This window comes from Mesoplodon densirostris, chromosome 5 (assembly GCF_025265405.1).
Source record: "Mesoplodon densirostris isolate mMesDen1 chromosome 5, mMesDen1 primary haplotype, whole genome shotgun sequence".
NCBI classification, from domain to species: domain Eukaryota; kingdom Metazoa; phylum Chordata; class Mammalia; order Artiodactyla; family Ziphiidae; genus Mesoplodon; species Mesoplodon densirostris.
Genome location: NC_082665.1, coordinates 122660013 through 122681531, shown reverse-complemented (window position 1 = coordinate 122681531; position 21519 = coordinate 122660013). Strand labels below are relative to the sequence as shown.

The 21519-nt window shown below is 36.5% G+C and overlaps 1 protein-coding gene across 4 annotated transcripts in view; it reads left to right on the top strand.

The window, feature by feature from the left end:
- ANKRD28 (ankyrin repeat domain 28) overlaps positions 1 to 21519 on the top strand; it is a 165036-nt gene that overhangs the window by 49608 nt on the left and 93909 nt on the right. The window contains exons 1-2 of one of the 4 annotated variants that reach the window (XM_060099454.1): positions 8511 to 10036; positions 11165 to 11248. The exons of 1 other annotated variant lie outside the window; for it this stretch is intronic. In XM_060099454.1, coding sequence (XP_059955437.1) covers positions 9920 to 10036; positions 11165 to 11248 — 201 coding nt within the window. In that variant the 5' untranslated portion in view covers positions 8511 to 9919. Of the gene's footprint in view, positions 1 to 8510; positions 10037 to 11164; positions 11249 to 21519 lie in introns of those variants that run through there. 2 more of the 4 variants (XM_060099451.1, XM_060099452.1) reach the window with 2 other exon arrangements.

Genomic DNA, 21519 nt, shown 5'->3' with positions numbered 1-21519 from the left:
AACATTTTTCTCACAAATGTGATCGAGAATAAATTTTGATGTTAAATGTTCTAGCTAGTAGGCCATTTGTTTCTTTGAGAAAGCACCCTTCCAGTAAATTAAAGGTGGAAAAATTAGCAACAGTGAAGTTTATAGATAGCTTTATAAAGGACATCATTTTTTTTATGGAGTGGACAATTAGACAGTATCTTTACATACCAGTTACAATTAATAAATTCATATGCTGCACTCTTACCAGTGACTGATTAGTGGCAGGTATAGTCTATATCTCTTATTTAGGTCTTCTATATATATTGCCTTTTATTGTCTTTTGTATTCTTACCTTGTACTTGTTAGTTTTTTGTGTGTATGATGTAGTACCTCATTTAAGCCACAGAAGGCCTTTTTTCCCCCCAACTTTATTTAGGTATAATTGACAAGTAAAGATTGTGTATATTTAAGGTGTACAGCATGATAATTTGATATACATATCTTATGAAATGGTTACTACAATCAAACTAAACACGTTAATTAGCAAATCCATCACTTCACATAGTCATCATGTTTTTCTTTTGTGATAGGAACACAAGATCTACTCTGGCAAATTCAAAATATACATACAGTGTTGTTAACTATAGTCTCCATGCTATATGTTAGATCCCCAGAATTTATTCATCTTAAAACTGAAAGTTTGTACCCTTTGACTAACATCTCCCCTTTTCCCCCACCCTCAAGCCCCTGGCAACCTCCATTCTACCCTCTGCTTCTATGAATTCAACTTTTAAAGATTTCACATATAAATGGAATCATAAAATATTTTTCTGTGTCTGCCTTATTTCACTTACAGTAATATCCTTCAGATTCATCCATGTTGTTGGAAACGGCACAGTTTCCTTCATTTTTGTAACTGAATAATATTCCATTGTATGTATGTGTGTGTATGTGTATATATATATATACACACACACATATATATATATATACATACATATATATATATACACACCACATTTTCTTTATCCATTCATCTGTCAATAGACACTTAGGTTGTTTCCATATCTTGGCTTTGTGAATAATGATGCAATGAACACAGGAATACAGGCATCTCTTTGAGATACTGGCTTAATTTCCTTTGGATACATACCTAGAAGTGAGATTGCGGGATCTTGTGGTAGTTTTATATTTAATTTTTTGAGGAACCTCCATACTGGTTTTCATAGTAGCTGTACCAATCTCCATTCCCACCAACAGCGTACAAGGGTTTCCTTTTCTCCATGTACTCACCAACACTTGTTGTCCCATCTTTTTGATGCTAGCTGTCCTAAATGGTATGAAGTGAAATCTCATTTTGATTTTCCTTTGCATTACCGTAAACATTAGTGATGTTGAGTATCTTTTGTTGTTGTCATGTACCTATTGGTCATTCATATGTCTTCTTTAGAAAAATACCTACTTAGGTTTTTGCCCATTTAAAAAATCAGGTTATTTGGTTTTTGGGTTTTTTTGTGGGTGTTTTTGTTTGTTTATGTTTGTTTTTGCTGTTGAGTTGTATGAGTCCTTATATATCTTGGATATTAACCCCTTATCAGATATATGGATTGCAGATATTTTCTCCCATTCCGTAGGTTGTCTTTTCAGTTTGCTGATGGTTTGCTTTGCTGTACAGAAGCTTCTTAGTTTGATGTAGTCCTACTTGTTTTTCTTTGCTTTTGTTGCCTGTGTTTTTGGTGTCATATCCAGAAAATCACTAGGTTGCATAAGGTCTTTGAAGGTGAAGGTGGTATATGACATTTTGTGATCTCTTGGTGTGGTGTGCATAGTGGAGTGGAAATAGTAATATTAAGTATTTGTTGAATCAGTTGCTATTGTAATTTTGGTGCACACTTTAAGAATAAGGTATTCTTGCAAAAGGTTTTAGATTATTTCAATGTACTGGAGAAGGATTGAACCAAATCTTATTATTCTTTAGGAACTTTTTTATGCTTACCTAGAATTAGGCAGCTTTGGGATTGTTAACACTTCATTTTCAAATCATGAGGGTATATGCTAAGATACAGACTTTGGATTAAGGTTTGAAACCAACTTTGAGCTTGAAGGGACCTTAGATAAGATACAACAAATCATATTCCGCATTTTATAAATTTGTAAACTGAAGGAGGCTCAAATTGCTTGAACTCCAGTAAGCACTAGTTTCCTAACTCAGAAACCTGGTAGTTGTTGTGATTACCACCTTCTCCCTCACTCCTGCATCCAGTTTGTTAGCATGTCCTATAAATCCTGTTTCTAAAGTAGATCTGTCTCTCCATTTACATGCCCAGCATCCTAGCTCAGATTACTCATTCTTTTGGTTTACTGCAGTGGTCCCCTAACTAGTCCTTTGGCTTCCATTCTTCTACTTCATTCCATTCTCTACACTGAAGCCACATAATCTTTTTAAAGCAATTCATGATGACTACCTTGTTTTAAAAGTTTTAATGACTTTTCCATCACTTAATCAAAAATACAAACTTTAGGGCTTCCCTGGTGGCGCAGTGGTTGAGAGTCCGCCTGCCGATGCAGGGGACACGGGTTTGTGCCCCGGTTCGGGAGGATCCCACATGCCGCGGAGCGGCTGGGCCCGTGAGCCATGGCCGCTGAGCCTGTGCGTCCAGAGCCTGTGCTCCGCAACGGGAGAGGCCACAACAGTGAGAGGCCCGCGTACCAGTAAAAAAAAAAAATAAATAAATAAAAAATAAAAATAAAACTTTATAACTTGGTTGACAAAGCCCTGTGTCATCTGAGTTTGCTGTTCCTCTAGCTGCATCTGCCATTGTCCCTCATGATTGCTTGCTCCAGCCACGTGGACCTTCCTTTAAGTTCTTTACCCTCCCAAATTTCTTTTCCTTCTACAGTTTCTCACAGTTTGCAGTTATGTAATATTTATTTGTGTGTGAGCTTCATTAGAACAAGGATTGACTGTTTGTTCATAATTTTGTTTCCTCGACCTAGCAGAAAGCCTGGCACATAGTAGATGATGAATAAATACAGATGAATGGATGAGTCATTGACTGACTGGGTGTTACCGAGCCTCCGTTTCCCGTGTATAAATTGTAGAGTAGTACCCACCAGTAGTGATTGAGGATTCAGCGAGAATATGTGTGATAAATATTTGTTTCCTTTTCCCTCTGTTAATTTTCCTTTGCTTACCCAGGGTAATAGTGGATTGTTCTTCAAGCAGTTTTCTGGTCAGTTATTGTTTCTATTAAATTTATTGTGGCTAGCATTTATAATTCATTTCATTTATTGAAAATGTAAGTGGCTACATTGTACTAGAGTATGAATAGTAGGAGAACAGGGCTGGAAGGGTATATGCCCATTGATTGATGATTAAAGGAAGAGCAACATTCTCACTTAGAGTTAGGTTCAGCTCCATGTGAAAAGAGACTGAAAATCACAGTAACTTAAATGAGGCAGAACTTATTTCTCTCTAACATAAAAGTCAGGAAGTAGGCAGTCCAGGACTTTCATGGCAGTTCTGTTCCACAAAGTCCTCAGGGACCCAGATCCCCTCTAGCCTAGACTCTGGTCCTTATTTGGTTTAAGATGGTGACCAGTCAGTCATCCATGTTCCAGGAAGCAGAATGGATATGCCATTTGTCCTTTTAGGAAGTTTTCTGGAAGCCACATAACACCTCTACTTAAAATGCTGGTTAGAACTTTGTCCTGTGGCTCCTTGCTGCAAGGGGGGCTGGGAAATATTGTCTTTGTCCTGTGGGACTCTACTTACCTAAAAACTTGAATGTTCTAGTTGAATGGAAAATGGCAAGAATGGATGCAGAATATAGGTCTTTGCAAAGAACACATCACATTAATAATATGTTAATGTGTTAACACTATGTAGTATATAGTAATATAATAATGAATGGGTTAACAATTTATCATTATGCTGGTAGGGTGAAACCAATTGAGATCTTAAGGTAACATTGATGGTCATTTTGGAAGTATGATCGGTAAACATTAAAAAAATGATCTAGTTGATAAATACATTACACATAGAGAATTAAATCTGATCTCTTATAAGGATTTTGAATTCATCATTTAAAAAACATATAGTGACATTTTTGCAGTGGCTGTACTAATCACAAGGAAATCTGACCAGTAGCCTAGAGAGCAGCTGTTTCTTGATCCCCCCCTTTCCTTGCACCCCCTTTTGCTTTAAAATCTGTTCATAAGACTTTTTCTAAAGTATATGGACTGATGAGGCATGTAACTCAGGATTGTTCAGGATCCTTGAACTATGAGATATGTTTGTGAAACATGATTTGAACTCAGTTATCCCACAAGCTTTTTATTTTTTAATACTCAGAGACTAGTTTGGCACAGAGTAACCACTTAGCATACCCTAAATAAGATATTTTATTCTATAGTAATCAATCTGGAGTTCACAGATTTGTAAGAGATAAGACGAGCTTTGGGTTGACTCTCTATGCAGAAAGGAAAAATCATGTGTGTCAAAAAAAGAAATTCTGTTGTAACAAAATTGGGAACCTAAAAGTAATCTTTCAGGATGTTTTTTATCAGTAAAATGAAGGTTTTAAACCAGCTTTTCCATTAAAAGACTGTGTGAAGAGTAGGAGTAAGCTTTTGATAGGGTACATTTTAGCATAAAGAATGGAAGGATTATCAAGTTGTCAGGGTTGAAATTGTTGGCCTATTAAAAAATTAATCTAATTTGGCCTAAAAAGTAAATGCCTCAAGAAAAAACCACATCCCCTTGCCATTGTTCAGCTGAAAAAAGAAGTAACAACAACAAAAAAGTTGTGTGAATTTAAATTTGCAAAATTATTGTCAATAATTTTTCATCACGAGTACTTTCTCCACTTTCTCCATTACTAATTTCTTAAAATACTTTTTTTTTTTTTTTTTTTTTGCGGTACGCGGGCCTCTCACTGTGGTGGCCTCTCCCGTTGCGGAGCACAGGCTCCGGACGCGCAGGTTCAGCGGCCATGGCTCACGGGCCCAGCCGCTCCGCGGCGTGTGGGATCTTCCCGGACCGGGGCACGAACCCGCGTCCCCTGCATCGGCAGGCGGACTCTCAACCACTGCGCACCAGGGAAGCCTCTTAAATACTTATTTACCTGTGTCCTTTTCCTTTAAGATGTGAGTTCCTTGAAACTAGGGGGCCTGTCTTATTCAGGAGGAGATATAAAACAGTGTTATATGGTGCTGTTAACTTATATATAATATTTCAGTATTTTTAATAATTTAATATATTATGGGCCAGTCCTTTTTACCCTTCTCTTTCCCTAGACTGTAAAATACAATGAATGTGGAGGAATGCAAAACTCTATAGTCTTACTTCTTGCCTAAGTTTACTGCACCCTCCCCCAGTAACACTTCATAAACACTGGAGTGTAAAGACAAGCCTCTAAAGTCTCTCTAGAGGCCTGAAAAGGGTGGGGGGACTTAGTAACTGAATGGGATCTCCAGACACCAGTCTGAATCACCTCACCAGTAGGGGGAGGTTGTCAGTAGCCCTTTTTTATACTCTGTGATTTCACAGAGGATATCTTTCAACTCTCCTAAATATTTGTAATAATAATAATTTGTAATAATATTATTAAACTTCACTATTAATAACACTATAAAGTTGATTCTGTTCAGTTCTTTAATAGATGTTGAAATGATTCACGGGAAGGTTAAATAACTTGCTCAGGGTCACACAGTTAGATTTGTTAGGGAAGCCCGATTAGATTAGTTTGGCCACAAAGTCTATCTTCTCCAACACTGTGCTGTTACAGTATGTCTCCTAGGTAAAAATCTCTGGAGATTATTATTCTTGGAAGTCTAAGAAATTTAGACTCAGGGAATTTAAGTAGTTTGCCCAAGGACACAGCTAATAAATAATGGAATCAGAATTTGAACTCCAGGTAGGCTGACTCCTGAGCCCGTAGTGTTAGCTGTCATTCAGCATCATTGTTTTATATGCTGTCAACTTATGTTGGATACATTTAAGTTGCTCTCCCACTAGAGGCACGAAACTCATTCTGTTGCACTTTAAAGCCTCCCATGTTTACAGGTTAAAGCATATGAATCCTCCCCGCATTGTCTTTTGTAATTTTGCTACTCTATTCCAGAGTTCTTGTGACATAATATAATTTATTTCAATGAAATTATTTACAGATGGAAAAAATTGGAAGGAAAAAATATGTGTATAACACAGCCCCTGCCTTCAAAGAGCTTGCTTTCTGGTTGGGAAAAACCTAAGTATGGAAGTTGACCTAGAACAGGAAAACAGGATGTACCTGCCTAAGTCTAAGTAGGTGAACTTATCTGGATACTTTAGAACAAGTTAAAATTGTCCATATAAAAAGAGATTTTGTTTGGGGGGAGGGCGGGGCAGAACCCTGACAGAGACAGTAGAATATAGGATATTGTTACTATAGTGGTTTTGTTTTCAGATACTTCGGACATCAAGGTGATAGTTTTTATTTAGCCCTGTGGTGACAGTTAACGTCATTTTTGTATGTCAAAATATTTGCATGTCCTTAACTTGGCTTAAAACCATTTATATATTTTAAAATAACCGAATTTTTAGCATAGTATCTTGGTACAGTTATGTTAGGCTTACAGGTTTTTTCATAAACTGATACTTAATGGCTTTTGTTGTTAAATTCTGGCACTCTTATTTATCTATATCATGCTGGTCTTTTTTTTTTTTTGTTAAGTCAACTGGCTTAAACGTGTGAGGTAACACTAGCCCTGAAGTACCTATTTAAAAATAACTTGTTTGGGAATATTATCGCAGTAAATAGTATGTTCCTTTGTTACCTAAGCTTTTTGCAATCATTATACATTGTTTGTCTTTTTTGTTTGTTTGTTTTTTGTTTTTTGTTTTTTGCTGTACGCGGGCCTCTCACTGTTGTGGCCTCTCCCGTTGCGGAGCACAGGCTCCGGACGCGCAGGCCCAGCGGCCATGGCTCACAGACCCAGCCACTCCGCGGCATGTGGGATCCTCCCGGACCGGGGCACAAACCCGTGTCCCCTGCATCGGCAGGCAGACTCTCAACCACTGCGCCACCAGGGAAGCCCCCCATTGTTTGTCTTTTAAAATCACTTTTATAGTCTATTTTGCAATTATAGGTTGCAAAGCTCTCAGGAGAGTGTGTGCGTACAATCAGTGGAAGCAGAGTAGATTAGAAAGAGCATGTGTTTGTAATTAGGTACAACTTTATTAATTTGCCTAACTTTGGATATAATATTTAATTTCTAAGTCTGTTTTTTTCTTCTATACTATGGCAGTGTAGCAAGGTCACTGTGACTATTAAATGAGAATGTATAGCACCTAGCACATCACAAATGTTCAAGAATATTATGTTTATTAATAAGAATGCTGGTTGATAGAAGAAGGAACAAAGGTTGAGGAGGTCATGGTATTTTCTTTGTAGTTTTCCTGTGGGGAAATATCCCCATCCTTGAGTAAGCAGAGAAGCAGGGAGGAAACAGAGAAAGCCAACAATAAATTGTTTTTTTGTTTGTTTGTTTTTTTGTTTGTTTGTTTTGCGGTATGTGGGCCTCTCACTGTTGTGGCCTCTCCTGCTGCGGAGCGCAGGCTCCGGACGCGCAGGCTCAGCGGCCATGGCTCACGGGCCCAGCCGCTCCGCGGCACGGGCCCTCCTGGACCGGGGCACGAACCCATGTCCCCTGCATTGGCAGGTGGACTCTCAACCACTTCGCCACCAGGGAAGCCCAAATTGGTTGTTTTGACAGTTATTTGTAGCTTGGGATAATTAATTTTATAGGAAGGGAGAAGATTCTTTGCTTTGGTTACCCTGTGCCTTTTCACTACCAAGGACCTGAAACAGTAGTTTCACATAGCTATTTAACAGATTTAAGGCTTTATTCCACATCCAGATGGGAAGATAGAATTATTTCTTTTGTGAAATTCAAGTGATCTATAGAATTTTACAATTATAATTTCTAAAATATGAAAATTTTATTTTTTCCCTTTCAAAATATGACTTGGTTGATTAAATTCAACAACTTAGAAATTGTTAGTAAATCTTAAATTTATTTTGTTTAAACTTTGTGCATTCTTGAAAATAACATCTAGTAGATTAAAAATGGTCTTGGTAAAATAAGAAAAAGAAAACGTTAGGTTCATGGTATTTATATTCTCATAAAATGCTTCTTTATCTCTAGTTCTCTTTTATGGATTCACTGCAGACATTATCACTGCAGCTGACTCTATAGGGTTAAACATTTGCTATTTTGTAACATATGAAAGCAGTTAAGCTGTTTGGAATTGTTTACTTGCTGAAACCAGTGTTAGTCAGCAGAGGCAGTACACCAGATTTCCTTGTGGCTTTTCGTGGAAAATGTTAAAAGCGCACTCATTTTTCAGTTACAGAGTTTTTTAGTTTGATCTGGATTAGTCACAGAACTGGCATGAACCTTCTCATTGTGAAGGCTGTCCAAACGCGCTATTTTTTTTCTCCTGCTAGAGGAAGTTGCATCCTGAGCAGTAGCTCAGCTCTTTGGTAAGTGTAACATGTGAGCATTACTAGGCATTTCATTCTGCGGTTCTGCAGTCTTTGCTCTTCAGACTGTTGCTCAGTTGAAATGCTACTGTGGCGCGGATCCTGAGGTTCTCTATTTTTTAAGGACCTACTCATTTGGAGGTGTCAGTGACATTTTGCAAGATCATCTGAGGAAAAGGAAAGCATCTGAAATCGACTGAAAAGGGTAACTGTAGCGGTTTTCACAGTGGAAGGAAACTATACTGGCACAGAGGCAGATGATTGAATAAAGTAGTTGGCTCAAAGAAGATGCACAGTCTGCTGTTTCTTCCTCTGAATGAAGACTCTTTAATGGAAGCTGTATTCATGTGGAGATCAAAGAAAACACTGGAATGATAAACTACTGGGTTTTTTTCCCCTTCTCTTTTTTAAAAATGAAAAAGCCTGAAGCAGTAATTTGAGCTCAGATGCCTTCGAATTCCTTCGCAGCCTGCCTGTTCCATTCGGATTCTCCGCTAACACCATTTCTGCCTGGTGCCTGTGTCCTTTTGCTGGAGCAGCTACAGACCACTGCCTGATGGAGGAAGAATGAACGCTCTGCCTTGCCTATGCTGTCGATGGGAATAAAGCTAACTGTGTTTCTTATATGGAAAATCTGGATTAATCAAGCCATATTCTAGTACCAAGAGTCCTATTGTCTCTTGTGGTCTGACTCATCGCATGTAAATGTACTGCAGCTTTGCTATTAATGCAGTGTTGTTTGTTTTTTTTTTCTTTCTCAAACACAGAAAGAATTGTCAACCTCTGAGCAACATTTTGAGAATTTGTATTGAGCTCTAGATGTATTTTTTTTCTGGATAGTATCAGCATTAAACCAGTGAAGCTGAAGAAATGAAGACAAATTAGAAGTGGAAACAGAACAATGAGATTTTATTTTTTATTTTCAATTATAAGCAAGCCAGCTACTGGTAACTATATGACCTTGCAGGCAAGAGTGGGTACAGCTGCGATCTTCTCTGTCACAGCAGTTGTTTCTCATCTTATTCTGCAGCGTGTGTTGATGTCACCCAGACAGTGATCTTTTTATGCAAGTAAATTTCTGTGAAACAGAGGGATATGACTGTTTTGGTAGGGGAAAAATATTTTTAAATGAGCTTGTCCTGGACTCAGTTTTAGTTATTGACACGTTGATGTCAAATTTCTTTTGAGTTTTACAGTAACCCAACAGAAAATAACAGAATTGTTTTCTTAGTAAGTTACAAGTATGTAGTTATAATTTTAAACTTCACTTTTTCCGATAGTATTTATTAACTTTAAAAAACCAGCTGCGCTGTTCAGAGAATGATTCTAAGTGTTGTACAGAAGAGGAGGAAAAACTACTTGTGCTCTTCCAACTGTGACTTTTATCACATAGCTTAGAATTCAGTTTTTTAAAAGAGCGAATGAGTCGAGTGTGTATTGTTGTTTTGGAGGAGGTAGAAGATGAGTCTCCAGCATTCATTTCTAAATTGCCACAGGAATATAAGTCCCTACATTCTCCACCTTCGGGAAGTGTATTGGTAAGATATGAGAGTTTATGTTTACTGTATTCTACTGAACTAGTAGGGTAAATTTTATTTTTTAAGAATAAATGTAATTTGTACTAGTTTCATTAAAAACCCAAATTAAAGCAGTATAGGTGTGTGAATATGATGCAATATTACTTGTATATGAATGCACACATTTCTGATTTTCACTTTTTCAGATGTTTAGATAACAGTTCAGACTTTATCTCTTAATCTCCTAAAAAGACTTTTAAAAATAATTTGAGGATAGTAGTTATAGCAACCACATTTCTGTTTTCACTTAGTGGTTTTAAAAACCGATGTAACAAGAATGAGGAACTCTATGTTTTAGGGAAAGGTTGACTACTGCCAGCAACACCGAGGCACAGCCTTTTCTGTAATGAATTGTATGTATTTACATGCAAGGCTGTTATATGAAAAAGAGTCAGACTTCATCTTTAATCTTATTTTTAATGCTGTTGTCAATTAATTGACTTCTTGTTTGACTAGTATATGATACCTTATCAGGGAGGCTGTGTCGTTGATTAAGAACTTGTTATATATTTAGATGTTCGTGTGTCTGCCTCTTCATGTTATTCAGGTTTACAGTAATTTTTGGTCTTTAAATAGTAGTGATTTTCATCAACTGCCAGATTTTCTTTCTTTAGGTTTTTATCTTTATACATGTAATACTAACCCATGCAAGTTGTTTTGGTGCCCCAAACAGAACTTTTCAAGGAGGCCTTCGTGGGCCTCCACATGGGCTAGGAACTACTTGTTTGACAAGTTATATCCCACAAGTAGATTTTGAGATGTCACACTTGTATTTGGAAGAGACTTTCTTTTTACCGTATGTATATTCAAAAGGCCTCCACTCATATAAAATAAAATCTGATTATGCTTATTATGCTACCTAATTTTGGTCATACGGTATTGATTTTTTTTTTAATTAGGCCTTTTTTTTTCCCAAGGAGGAATCCTGTACTTTCATATGATTTGACTTCATGAAACTTGGTTCATGTCAAAAGCCAAGTGATTATTACGATAGGGAAGAAAGTTTTTAGATTTAAAAGTTATGTGGAAATAGCTTTAGAATCATCCATGTGGTGTGATTAATGTTTTTATTACTCTCTTGTATTTTAGCCATCACTGGTGCAAGCTATATTTAATGGAGATCCTGATGAAGTTCGAGCACTAATATTTAAGAAAGAAGATGTTAACTTTCAGGTAAAACAGTTTCACTGATACCAGCCTTGAAACCTACTTTCCTAGAGTTATGATTTTTGTTAAAAGGCATAACACAATTCTGTAACAGCTGTTTTAAACGAGGGTAGAAGGGTCTTGAAGCAAACAGGAAGGGACTGGACATATATTCAGGGTAATGACTAAAACACAGGAGAACTAGGAGCCAATGAGGGTTTTTTGTTCCCCCAACTTCGTACTTTGAAAATTTTCACAGAATAGTTGAAAAAAGACTTTGAATACCCATATAACCTCCACTTATATCTAGCATTGATAACATTTACCACATTTGCTTTCTCTCCCATATTTACACAGATTATATTTATAGTACACATATATTTTTTTCTTTTGCTGAATCCTATTTGAAAGTAAGTTATAGACATTATGACACTTCACTGTTAAATACTTGTGTGCATTTCAGATGAGGGTTCTTTTTTTGTGAACTTGAAAGAAGAGACATGTCTATAAAATTTATAATATATCTAACTTGATTGTGAGATCAAATTTGCTTTCTGTGAATAACATTATACACAAAGACTCATCTGTTTGGGGTCTCGCAGTAAATAAAGACATATTGTTTGAAAATTCCTCAGACTTTTAAAGATACAGTGGATTTAACATTCAGGAGTGACATGACGGACAGTTTTAGAAAGAGTGGGCATATGGATAATTTCCTTCCATATATGTTTCTCCAGTGGCCAAACGTTTTTTAATTTACTAAATTGAGGCTGAAAATATATAATTAACTATAATAAGATCAAATTTATTAATGTATATATTTTTACTGGAAGTGAACGTTTTCAGTATCTTTTTCATACATAATTCAGTTCTCTGAATGATGGAGAGTGGGGAGAGGTCATGATTCCTAAGGTCCCTATAGCAACAGCAAAACAGATGACCTGGAATTGAGTGGCCGGTTCTAAGAAAGCTGTGCTCTGCCAGCTCAGCTCCAACTCTCATTTTTTCCCTTGTTCTTTTGGACAGTACTATTGTGACCACTTGATGTTAAGTAGATATAAAAGGTATTTATCTTATTTTTAAAGGTTGAATTAACTGAATAGATTTGAATCTTTAACTAAAATGGTTCATCATTACATTTTTTTCCTTAAACATTCCTAAGTGCGTTGCATTTAAGTTTACATTTATTGGAAACATGCACCTAGTTCAGGATTTATTTTAAACGGAGCGCTGGTCACTTTACGTAATTGGGGTGTTCTAGAGAGTCTACTTTCCCTAAGACAAAATAACTATAGGGGTATAGACTAAGGAAAAGAAGAAAAAGGCTTTCTGTTCTGTTTAACTCTAGTATTTTTTGTTTGTTTGTTTTAAATAGAACTAACAAATCTCATCTTGGTGAGAAAGTTTGGACTATAATCCTACTTACCATGGTTAATTTCTCTATCATTACAAAGTCTCATTATAGCCAACTGCTTTTCTGCCATAATAATCAAATTATCTTAAGTTTTTAAAATTTTATGCTCAAAAAATCATTTTTGAGCATCAGTTTATTCTGCTGTGATGTCCTTGGGAGGTATTGTGTTATCCATAACTAGTGGGTGACCCCCTAACTTTTATGACTTTCAGCTTCTGCTTTTCTCCTTATAGATTCCTTTCCTTGCTTACTTTTAAAACATCGTTTCTTAACATCTCCTAGCTTGTTCTCTTGCTCTGAAACTTGGGGACCAAGCTTAGAACTAAAAGTCTGGTTAGTGCTTCAAATCAGTAGACCCTTCTTGAGAGTGACTGTGTCTTCAGTGATTCATGGGTTTTTGACAAATTTTTTTACAGTTGCTTTTCTCGTGTGACTCTTCACAGTTGAGAGTATAGTCATAATTATCAGATGTGTTAAGTCTTTGGCAATTGTTCTGATTTAGGATGGTAGTTTGTTTTTGTTTTTTTATTCTATTTTTGTCCTCTATGATAAGGAATCGCATAGGGTTTTAAGAGGCAGGTATGTATGTTTGTGTATGTGCTGGTGTGTGTAATAAAACTTACACTGTTTTGTAATATAAAACCCACTCACTCTTGACAGGTAATAAAATATTTTAAGTTTTATGTCAGTGCGACAGTGGTGGTTTTCTAAAATAGATTTATTTAAATGAGTATTTGAGAATAACAGCTGACTTTTTGAAATTTACATTTTTTGCAGTTATTTTTATAAAATTTTAGAGTGGGTAAAAGAGCTCAAATTTGGTCCTATACTGTTAAGTAAGCATTGTTAATTATTTTAGGTTAGCTTCTTGAGTCATATCCTGAAGTTCTGAATACTGTAGACCACTAAATAGCATCTTTCTTATTAACACACCTAATTGATTTTTTAAAAACTAATATAAAATTTTACACATTCATATTATTTGGTCTGAGAAGGAAGTCTTTTATTGTAGAAGCTAGCTGAGATGATTTCACTAGAAAATACTGGAGTTTTATATTTGGAGGCTTTGGGCCACAAGTAGTTGACTGAGTAAATATAGGTTTATTGCTTATATAGTAATTTAATCCAGAGCAAGGTGATTGGTGGGGGGTTGATTAAGACAGTAATGTCATATCTCTGAGTGAGCTTCTCTGTGAGACTCTTGGCTTTCTCCTCCTGGTAGAGAAATGATTGCTGTATCCTGCACTCAAGACAAACAGCCAGAGAAGGTGGAAAGGAAATTCTCCCTGTACATTTCCTTTTTTTCTTTTTTAATCAAAAGCAAAAAGATCTTTTCCAGAATCCCCACAAAACTCCCACTGAGTTTCCTCGGTTACAAGCCCACTGTAAACCAGTCCACCAGCAGAGGTAGAAGGGGATTAACTTTTTGCTTAGATCAGTCATTGTTCATCACCTGGTTCATCCCCTAGGGTGAGAGGCTTATCATCAGTGATTATATTGCACTCCGTATCTGGAAAAAATCAGCATTTTCATGAAGGAATAAAAGGGAAATAGTTGTTTGGATAGGTAACCTAGTAGAAGAAGATTTTTTATTGCATAAAAATAGTTGAAATAGCAAACTTTTAGAAGAATAAGTCACTTGGATATGGAAGAAGCACTGTAAAACAAACAGGTGAAACGGTCAAAAAAATTTAAAGACAGATTGGTATACATAATGTAAAGAACAGTTGGAACATAAGTTGTAAGACCTAAGTGCTTCTGTCTTCTTACCCTTATGCTACATGAACAAATCCATTTCACTTATTAGGACTCACTTTTCTTTTGTAAAATGTGTGGGATTACATTAATGGGCTTCATGTTTTTTTCACACCCCAAATTTGGAATGCTCTAAAAATTCCAAGCGACCTTGAATGACCTCCTGCTTTTGCCCAGAAGGTTTCATTTGTATTTTCAGGTTTATGTGGCCAAAATAATAATAATAATAATAATAAATGCCTTTCCCTAGGATTTACCAGAACTTAATGCCATGCCATGTTGTGGAGCCCAAATAATTTAATTTGAAATATTAATAACACATTTCAGAAGAAAGGTATGACTTTATAAGAAAATTTTCTACAAGCAGAAATTGTGTTTCTTAATCCACAGTGATAGAAATTGGTGTTAATTATAGACTTTATTTCAGAGACAGTGATGTGCCTAAACATTTTTCTGGTACCTGCTTTAACTCACACAGCAATCTTGTAAAGTTGGTAGGTTAACATTTCCATCCCACCAATAGGTGACAGAACTAAAACTTAGAAAGTATATATAGCAGAACAGACATTTGAACCTATGTAGATTTGACAGAAGCCCGGAAATAAAAAAGTAAATTGGAGAGAAATATTTTTTCTTTTGCCAAATAGTGCCATAAAGCAATAATTGTTAAAAAATGGATTTTTCCCCCTATAAGTTATGTCCACATTCTGTGTGGACTCCTACCTTTTAAACTGTAATACAAATGTGATCCTGATTTTCATAGTCAAGTGCTATTAAATTTTAGCATTGCAAATGAGTGAATAAAGCCTCCCTTAGTGCCATGTTTTTTGGCTGGTTAAAAATGTCATTCGAAGTAGTGTCAGACTGGGGGTAATTATAATCTAGCCAACACCATTTTTAGTGTTTAAAACAGGAAGTCTTAGATTATGACTTCTGTGACTGTGACCCTTTTTAAACTCAAAAGAATTGATTTAAGAGCTAGTCAGTAGATCTTGCCTGTATCATATAAACTTGATAATTTTGAAAATGCTACCTTGTGTATTTTACATATTGGTTTCTGAATTTAGATGTACTTTTTTATTTAGAATATTTTGGGATTGATTTTGCCAAAGTAGTCTTCAAAATTATTAACATCTTCTAAGCTTTCAAAAATACTTTCTGGGATCATTGAAATGATGTTGCTTTTACTTTGTCAGATAAAGTGTTTGGCAAATACATACCTGTTCATGTATGTTTATGTGTGTATGTACATCACACAAGCAGATCATTTGTTTTCATTATTATTGTAATAAGGTAGTTGGCAGTTTACACAAAGTAGTAAACCATAAGTTTACACAGGTTGCCTGAATTCCACCCACCCTCATTCTACACAGTGTTCTCTAGTCTTTTCTGGAAATTAGCAAGAAGTGCTCTAATCTTTAATAAATCTTTCTTGTGACCATAAGTCGCTTCTGCTGGCTGTCAGTACACCAAGCTGTTGATGTTTCTGGAGAGGTTCTTAAAAACCTTCTCACTCAGTTACTTGAGGTTATATGAACTCTCTGTCCCAAAACTGTATGTGTGTACATGGTCTTCTGTAGTTATAGTAATTAGTATTGTGGCCTGCAAACCTCCAGCCCCATCTCACGTGTACCCACCCAGTTCCCAGCTGGCTTCCATGAAGCATGGAGTGAAACGGGGAGGTAGTGAAGAGAGAAGAACCAGCTCGGCTTCCACCCTGGAGAGGGTTGCCCTGTAGTTTCTCCATCCCTAGAAACTGCACCTCTCCTCTGTTCTTGCCAGTGCTTCTAGATTTCAGCCTCAGATTTTAAAATTTTCTTTACCAATGTTCTTGTTTCCTCCAAGATCCATAAACGAGTATATGTTCCATGTCATTGTGACTAAATGGCTGTTATACTGGTCCTGAAACAAAGGCGGTTTTGTCTAATGAAACCAGCTGTTTTTTCAGCTAGAAACTGGTCGTGAGTTATCTTTGTATTCCATTCATTGTTTTTTATTTAGCATATATGTTTCTTCATTTTCCTTTTTTTCATCCCGTATATTTGGGGAATCAGTCCATACCAGTCTAGAGAGAGCTTCCTTATTCTTTATAATCACATAGCTCTACACTTAGGTGTTTATAACAATTTATTTAACCAGTCCCCGTCTTGGAGGGCATTTGGGTTATTTTTAGTCTTTATTGCTAATTGGTAATAAATGAGATAAATTCACCAAGTAAACAGACCTTCTGGTGGGCAAGCAAAACTTTATTTTTTTTTAAAGTAAAAGGTTTATTTAGAGGGCTACACACTCCATAAACAGAGTGTAGGCCGACTCAGAAGGCGAGAGCATGTAAGCAAAACTTAGAATGTTGGGATTTTTTATGAATTATTTAAATATATTATCAACTTCCCAAATAGACTAAATGTCCTCTAAGTTCTTTATTTCAAGCAATTTTAGTGGACATGTTTGTATAAATTGGTGGTCAGTAAATAATGATAGTTATATAGCATAGTAAAAATGTCATAGATTGTGTCCTAAATTTCAGCCTGAGCTGAAATTACTGATTGGTCTGCTAAGTCTCATCTAGCACCTCAGCCTATTTTTATTTAAGTTTAATTGAGGTATAATTGACATGCAATAAATTGCATATATTTATAATTTCATAAGTTTTGACATGGGTGGGTATATGCCTGTGAAACCATCACCACAATCAAGATAGTTAACATTCCCATCTCCCAAAGGATTCCATTTGCCCCTGACCTCTGATCTGCTTTGCATCACTATAGATTAATTTGAATTTTCCAGAGCTTTATACGATATGTCCTCCTTTTATCTAGCTCTTTTCACTCAGCATAATTATTTTGAGATTCATCCGTGTTGAGGCATGTGTTAACAGTTCATTACTTTCTGTTGCTGAATAGTATTCAGTTGTATCAATATACACAATTTGTTTATCCACTCACCTGTTGATAGAGTTTGAGTTGTTTTTCTTTTTCATCTATTACAAATAAAGCTACTGTGAAGGCATGTCTACAAGTCTTTGTATGAACATATGCTTTCCTTTCTCTTGGGTAAATATATGGTGGTGGAATGGTCAAACCATATGGTAGGTGTATGTTTAACTTTTTAAGAAACTGCCAGCTGTTTCCGAACTGGTTATACCATTATACATTCCCACCAACGGGGTATGAGAACTACAGTTTTTTCCACATCCTGCCAATATTTGGTATGATTAGTCTTTTCTAATCTTAAACATTCTAATAGATGAGTATCTCACTGTGGCTTTAATTTGCATTTCTGAGATAACTGATGATGTTGAGCATCTTTTCATTGCTTGTTGGCAATCTTTGTATCCTTGGTGAAATGTCTTTTCAAATGTTTTTGCTTGTTTTTTTCCTTATTGAATAGTTTTCTTACTTTTGAGTTTTATATGTTCTGGACACAAGTCCTCAATCTGTGGCTTTATTTTCACTCTCTTATGAGTGTTTTTGGAGAGCAGAAGTTTAAAAATTTGATGATGTCCAATTTATCAATTTATTCTTTTATGGATTTTTGTTTTGGTGATATATCTTAAAAAGTCTCTCTTGGTGTCACATAGATTTTCTCATATCTTCTAGAAGTTTGTAGTTTTAAATTTTACATTTAGATCTACAGCCTATTTCAAGTTAATAATTGCATGTGGTACAAGGTGTATGTCAAAGTTCACTTTTTTACATATGGATATATCCAGTTGTTAAAATATTTGTTGCAAAGGGGAGTTCCTTGGTGGCCTAGTGGTTAGGATTCTGGGCTTTCACTGCCATGGCCTGGGTTCAGTCCCTCGTCGAGGAACTGAGAATCCCACAAGCCGCAAGGCATGGTCAAAAAACAATTTTTTGTTGAAAAGATTATACTTTCTTCACTGAATTGCCTTTGCATTTTTATCAGAAGTCAATTGTCGATATATGTGTATATCTATTTATGGACTCTGTTATGTTCCATTGATGTATTTGTGTAGCTCAACGCCAATACCACACCATTATGATACTATAGTTTTATAATAAGTCTTGAAACCAACTTTTTTCTTTTTCAAAATTGTTTTGACTATTCTAGGTCCTTTGCATTTCGATGTGAATTTTTTAGAATCAGTTTGTCAGTCTTTTGGGGAAAAAGGAAATTGGAATTGTGTTGATCTATAGATGAAATTGGCAAAAATCAACATTTTAGCAATATTGATTCTCCTTACCTATGAAGAAGTTATATTTCTCCATTTATTTAGGTCATTTTTAATTTCCCTCAGCAAATTTTGTAATTCTACATTTACATCTTTTGCAGATTTATCCATATTTTATAAATTTAGTTCCTACTATAAATGTTATTTAATTTCAAAATAGGCTGATTATTCTCCACTCCTGAGATAATTTTTCCTGAGTACTTTATCCAAGGTTCTGGGAGTGATGAGTTTTTCTGGTTTGGCTGGTAGGAACAGGACACTGTTTCCTGTGTGCGAACCAGGCACTGTTCCGTCTAATGCGTGCATTCTCATTGATGATATCACCTCCAGCTTGGCAAAAATTGTGGTTTTTGTTGGAATGCATGTGTGTGTGAAAAGTCTTACATAGTACAATGATTTGTGGCCCTCTAAAGGGCCGAAGTGTATAAATTAGGTATACAGTGGTATTAAAATTTCATGGGGGCAGTTAGGGAGAAAAAAATCTAAAAAGGCTCTTGGGTCAGGGTGATAAGGGAAAAAAAGGTTGAGAAACACTGCTTTAATTATTTTGGATGCTTCTTTTCATGAGTCTTCAGTGGTATTCTTACACACGTCACGTGCTGCTCAGTACTCAGTGGAGTACACGAAGGGATATCCTGCAGGTCTCAGAGATTCTCTCGTGTACCATCCTCTCCTCTCTGTTACTCTGTCCTGAGAATTCTAATCCTGGTTTTCTCCCCAGACTGTCAACTCTGTCTCTTCAACTCAGGGAAATATGCCTATTAAAAATATACATAGCTCTGGAAAAGCCATTGAGAAGCATTTTATTTATTGAAACAGCTGACTGACATTCCACTGAATGTTTTCACACTTACACCTTACATATTTTGTGAAAGGGCAATTTTTTATTGTCGTCCAGCAGTATTTTTTAAAAAGAAATTCTGTACATTAGTTTTCAAAACACTGGTGTTGCATTTGATAATTAAAATTCCCCAATCAGGGTCTTCCCTGGCGGTCTAGTGGTTAAGAATCTGCACTTCCACTGCAGGGGGCATGGGTTCGATCCCTGGTCAGGGAACTAAGATCCAACATGCTGCAAGGTGTGGCCAAAAAAAAAAAAAAACAAAAAAAACAACCAAAAACAAAATTGCCCAATCATAGATGGCATCACCTCTGCTCCCTCTTACTCTTGTAAGACCTGGTATTGATATGTAATTTTGGCATTTTATTTTTTTTATGAAAAGCAAGTAAGCCTTAGTTAGCCTAGGAGTATCTGATTACTGCTAAATTTGTAGAAGAGAATAAATTCAGTATTTAGAATAGGATGCTCTGTGGACTTGTCTTTTTAATATTACTACTGATAGGGCAATATCTAGATTACAACATGAATTAATACTAGATTCAAAACTTCCTAAATAGAATTTGCCCCAGGGCAAGAATCATGCCTTCCACTGTGTAAGACAGATAGCACTGGAAAGGGATTTTGGAGATCTAGTAGTTACATCATCTGTTATAGATGAGGCAAAAATAAGACCCGTGGAGTTTATTTGGTCACTTCCATTTAGCAGAAATAGCTTAAGAGCCTGGTTTTGTTAAAGTCCAGTTCAGTTTTCTGCCCGTGTTGTCTCCCCTGGCTTGTCACCCCTCATTTCTGCCCAGTGGGTTACTATTACAGCAAAGTTCTTAGCTTTTCTCTTGTAGCCATAAGTATATAAGCCCTTACTAAATACTTGATAGCCTAATTTGATTTAATTTGGTATGTTGGTTCATTCCCTTGACGAATATGTGCCATTTACCATGCTGGGTATTGGGGAGACCAGTCATATATACTTTTTTCCCCTGTTGTTCATGCTCTTTCCCGACTCAGGATATCAGTTGTGCCCACATTGTCTCCACCTCCCTTTACCTCGTCTTCAATTTCTGTTCATTCTGCAGATTGCAGCTTATGACAGGCAGAACTCTACGATGGCCTACAAAGTTCTCATTCCCTGGGGTACATCTCCTGTACTGTAAATATGGTAGGATGGCACTTCTGTGATGACTTTATGACATCTGGCACAGTTGGCTTTAGGAAAGTGAGATTAGCTGGATGGGCCAGACCTAATGACATGAACTCTTTAAATCTGGATCTAGAGTCAGAAACAAAGGGAGTAAGGAATGTGATATGAAGCAGATTCTCTGCTGCTGACTTTGAAGATGGAGGGGGCCACATGCCAAAGACTGTGGGACTGTGGGAGCAGAGGGATCCTTCTGGCTGACAGTCAGGAAGGAAAATTGGAACCTCAGTCTCTCAACTACAAGGAACCAAATTTTGCCTGAATGAGCATAGAAGTGAACTTTTCCCTTAGTCAGACCTCCTTTTGAGAACACAGCCCGTTGACACCTTGGTTTCCACTTTATGAGCTACCCTGAGCATAGAACCCAGCCAATACCATACTTGGACTTCTGCCCTACAGACTGGTGAACTAATAAATGAGTGTTGCTTTAAGCTGCTGTACTTATGGTAATTTGTTATGCAGCAATAGAAAACTAATACAAGACTTAAGTATCTCTTTTTCTGGAACACCTTTCCTGGTCCCCCAGGTAGTAGTATGTCAGCCTACTAGATGGCTGTAGCACTCTGAACTTCTCCTTTGTAAAGCTCAATTTATTTGTGTCATGTTCAGTAACTCTCTGGAGATACAGACCTTGTTTGAGTTCTGTATTTATACCCAGTATAGTCATCCCTCAGCATCCATGGAGGATTGATTCCAGAACACCCTCCCCCATCTCCGCCAGACAACCAAAAATCTGTGGATGCTCAACAAGACCCTTGTATAAAATGGTGTAGTATTTGCCATTTGTATACCGTACGCACATCCTCCCATCTTCCTGTATACTTTAAATCATCTCTACATGACTTACAATATCTAATATAATGTAAATGTATGTAAATAGCAGTAAATGCTATATCAA